Source organism: Alosa sapidissima, chromosome 6, assembly GCF_018492685.1.
Source record: "Alosa sapidissima isolate fAloSap1 chromosome 6, fAloSap1.pri, whole genome shotgun sequence".
NCBI classification, from domain to species: domain Eukaryota; kingdom Metazoa; phylum Chordata; class Actinopteri; order Clupeiformes; family Clupeidae; genus Alosa; species Alosa sapidissima.
This window is the reverse complement of record NC_055962.1, coordinates 24027814-24032041: the sequence shown is the minus strand read 5'-3', so window position 1 is coordinate 24032041 and position 4228 is coordinate 24027814. Positions and strand designations below refer to the sequence as shown.

Sequence of the window (4228 nt, the reverse complement as noted above, 5' to 3'; positions counted from 1 at the left end):
TCACTGCAAATTGCGTGCAGCCGACGTAGCATTACGGCACAGTGGTCATGGGAAATGTAGGAAGTAGGCCTACTGCCGGGGGATATATGACCGAAAACAGAGCCTTATGTATCATGCTTGTAATGCCTCATGCATCACCGGCCAAACTGGCTAGTAAGTTTTTATTAACACCCGCCAAAATGAATTTTAACCCGCATTTGGCGGGTTGGCGGGAGTTAATTTAGAACCCTGGTGACAGGAGCTTTTCGGCATGCACATGGGCGGATTATGAACTTTCGGGCCCCTGGGCCCAGATGTATTAAGGACCCCCCACTTATTGTTGTATATGTGGGAGGGAGGGTTTGGGGGTCCTCCCCCAGACATTTTTTAATTTGTTTGATGAGATTTCCTGTATTCTGGTGCATTTTGGGGATGGCCAATACTAAATTCAATCAGATTCATAGCCTACATCCTGATTTGTTGATATTGAGGCAATGATTCCATGCAAAGGCTTGGGCTTCAGGGCCCCCTGACCCCTTGGGCCCCTGGGCCTGGGCCCGGTAGGCCCGTGCAGTAATCCATCCCTGGGCATGCAGAACAGATGCAGGCCTCTTCATCTTTAGTTATTGGAGAACCTTAGAATACACCGAACCAGATCTTACAAAGAGGCCCTCAAAACTTCACCCCTCTCCATTCAGCACCAGTCGAGTGGAACAGAGAAATTCAATTAGAGATAGAAGAAGGAGCGTCGCTATCTGCAGCACGAGATAAACGGGACGAGTCCGGGAGCAATAACGGAAATCTCCACGGTAATCAGAGCCATTATGAAAAACCATAGCGACCCCAGCCATCCGTCATCATCTGCCACAAAGAATAAAGCCGCAGATTCATTTGCATAAAGGACACAAAATAAAGGATAAGATGAAAGAAATTTTGGAGACATGGTGCAGGGGCTGGAATGGGGGAAGGTCATTTAGCAATGAACTGCGGATCATTACAACTGGGGCTATTACGGAGGAGCACTGACTCAGCCTGGAGAGAACGGTGAACTCAGACTGGGGTATTCAGACGGGCAAAAGTGCCGGAGATCAAACGGTGTCTCGCACCATGAGCTGCCCACGACTCAGGCGGCTTTGAACCTTCATGCCTTTCCCTGTGAGGTGACTGGAGCTTGGTGAGACAGTAACTGTGCAGGTGTCGGGCATGGGGTTGGGTGTGTGTGTGGTGGGTGGGTGGGGGGGGGGTTGGAGGCTGTGGGGGTAGGGCCAACTATTCTTAGTTCTCGGAGACACCTCTCACTGCCACGCAGTTCCGCTGGCAGGCATGTCTGAAGTTGGCCTATTGCATTAATATTAAAGTGACAGCCTGCTGCCAGTCTGCAGGATAGAACAGAGAAGGAGAGAGAAAGGGAAAGAAAGAAAGAATGAAAGAACGGTAGGTCTGACAAAAAAGGAGGTAAAGCAGATAAAGGGAGGAGAGAGAGACAGAGAGAAAGAAAGAATAAGAGAGGAGATGAGAGTAAGAAATAACAGATAGAAACAAAGAAGGAGTGTGAAAGAGAGAGAGAGAGAGAGAGAGAGAGATAAAGAGATAGAGAGAGATAAAGAGAGAGAAAGAGAGAGAGAGAGATAAAGAGAGAGAGAGAGAGAGAGAGAGAGAGAGAGAAAGAGAGAGAGAGAGATAAAGAGAGAGAGAGATAGAGAGAGATAAAGAGAGAGAAAGAGAGAGATAAAGAGAGAGAGATAAAGAGAGAGAGAGAGAGAGAGAGAGATAAAGAGAGAGAGAGAGAGAGAGAGAGAGAGAGAAAGCAATACAGACAGCATGCTAGAGATGACACTGACACAGACTAATGGGGTGCTGGCTCTGGCTGGCGAGCGGAGCAGTGTCAGCTCCCCCTCTGTCCGCCCTTTGATCTCTACGCACTCGCTGCTCGCAGGTGTTTGCAGCTGGGGAGAAACACAGCCACCGCCAGCCAGTCAAACACCTCTAACAACCAGCTATACGCAGATAGAATGAGACATACGGAGAGACAGAAAGAGGAGAGAGAGAAAGAGAAAGAGAGAACAAAGAGGCGAAGAAAGGAGACTTCAGCTGTTTCCCAATCAAAATAGACATGTTCTGAACCAAAGAGGAAACTATGAGATAGACTCTTAAGGGCCTGAACAGAAAACGAATAACATGCAGCAGTCTCTACCTCTGTCTCTATCAACTGGTGACACAAAAGCCACTTTCCTTTGAAATACCTCTGACCAGTTAACACAAACTAAATCTGATCGGCTTACGTGAACTGTGAACTTCAGTGAATGTCTGTGCACATATTTCAAACATTGTTAGACACCTCACCTGTCTTTTAAATGAGTGGCTCTCATTTCAGCCATGAGAAAACAATGAGGTGAAAATTACAATCATGGGTGGATCAGAAACTTCTCAGGACCAACAGGCAGCAAATATAGACATCCTCGGTTGCCATTGGCAACACCAATATGAGCAAGAGGCCTAATTTCCACATAAAACACATTTAGTGAAACACTGTTCATTCCTTTCTTTTCATTCAGAGGCTGAATACCAAGATGTCCACAGAAATATTACCTATAAACACCAACTAACAGCTGGTTTTAACAGTCCACTTAGAAGGCTAGTGTGGATAGATTGATTAATTGACATTAACAAATGGGATGTGTTTTCATGGGTTGCAGATTTTAAGAGAATAGGAACACTAGTGGTGTTTCAGAATGCTATTACAGCTGTGACAACAGATTCATGGCAGGTCATGTCATTTGCACAAGTCTCTAAATGCAGGCGAAAATATTCAAATTATATGCAGGTGACATTTAGACATGGCATTAGATGCTGTTCATGAAACCCAAATAACCAACAAGTTTGAAAATAAAAAATGTCAGTATAGAAATGTCTCTTTCATTTGGGATTCTCTCCATTGGGATTTGCATTGAGATATTTTTCACCCTCTACCTCTCACTGACATCTTCAAATTGCCAGAAGGTCACTAAGTGGAATGAATGGAAAAGGGAACTTGGGGTGCAATGACAAACACATTATTCAATAGTTAATGTATGTGTTCAAGAAAAGTCATCCTCAAAATGAAACCACAATCTAAAACTGGATCATTCATTCCATTAACAGTGTGATTAATCATATAAGTATTTAAGTATCCATGCAAACCTGATTGTATACTCATAGAAGACCTTGTTATTGATGTAGTCCAGCTGCATTCTAACTGCATTTGATTTAAATTAATTTAGCAAATAACCCAGGAGATTAGAAATATGTGTGACCAAACACCCGACCATTTAAATTAATCATGTCTAACCGTAGAGAGATATGGCATATCAGGTGTTTGTGTTTGTGTATACATGTTTAGGAACATAAGTGTGCGAGTATGTGCGCGCCTGTAATTGTGCGCGTCTGACGACATGGTGGAGGAATAGGCTTCCTTAAGCATACCTTTTCACCTGTAGAGAAACGCTATTACGCATATTCAAGTAAGCGGTAGGCTACATGAAAACAGGCAAACATTGCATTACACTGTATGTACATTGAAACCGATAGCATCACTACACTCACGATCAAGTTCGAAAACTGACGAGTCTTTTCTCCTTTATAAGAAGGTTGTAATTAAAAGCAATTAGGCTATATTATGGTGCACGCGAAGTGTCTATCTTCTTGCAACTTTCTTTAAAAATGTCCCATACGTAGGTTATTTTCATAAAGTTGACTGAAAACGACATCAAATTCTCAACAATGACATTGGACACATAGATTAGACTTACCTGCGCAGCCATAAATGACAAATCCATGGTGATTTGCGCTCAAGACACCACGGGACAAATTAAAAAGGAGAGGTAGGTCGAACAAGTCCAACCGGGGACATGAAAGCGAAATCTCCGGTCCAATGCAACCTTTTTGTCCTCAGCGCCAGACTGTCTTCATGGCTCGCGCATGATGGCAGGATGACTGTATGAGGAACAGACGACTACGGGGAGCGAAAGAGCGAGCAATTGAAGAGCGAGAGAGAGGGATAGGAGAGGTAGAGAAGGGGGATGAGGGGAGGGCGCAACAGCTTTGTCAGACGACCCAATCTCTCGACAAGACATCCGTGTAGCATGTAACTTTCATGAAGATTGTTGCAGTAGCCCACGTTATTTGATCGTTTTGCACTCTTTGGTATGTTTTAGTTTGTCAAATTGTACATTTGTGCAAACAGTTCGAAAGAGATAAAAAAAAAAACATT

The 4228-nt window shown here is 43.9% G+C and overlaps 1 protein-coding gene across 1 annotated transcript in view; it reads right to left on the bottom strand.

The window, feature by feature from the left end:
• LOC121711063 (uncharacterized protein C14orf132-like) overlaps positions 1-4014 on the bottom strand; it is a 29030-nt gene extending 25016 nt beyond the window's left edge. The window contains exon 1 of the mRNA XM_042094361.1: positions 3768-4014. Within this exon, the coding sequence (XP_041950295.1) occupies positions 3768-3794 (27 nt within the window). The 5' untranslated portion in view covers positions 3795-4014. The remainder of the gene's footprint in view (positions 1-3767) is intronic.
• Between the last annotated feature and the right edge of the window lie 214 nt (positions 4015-4228).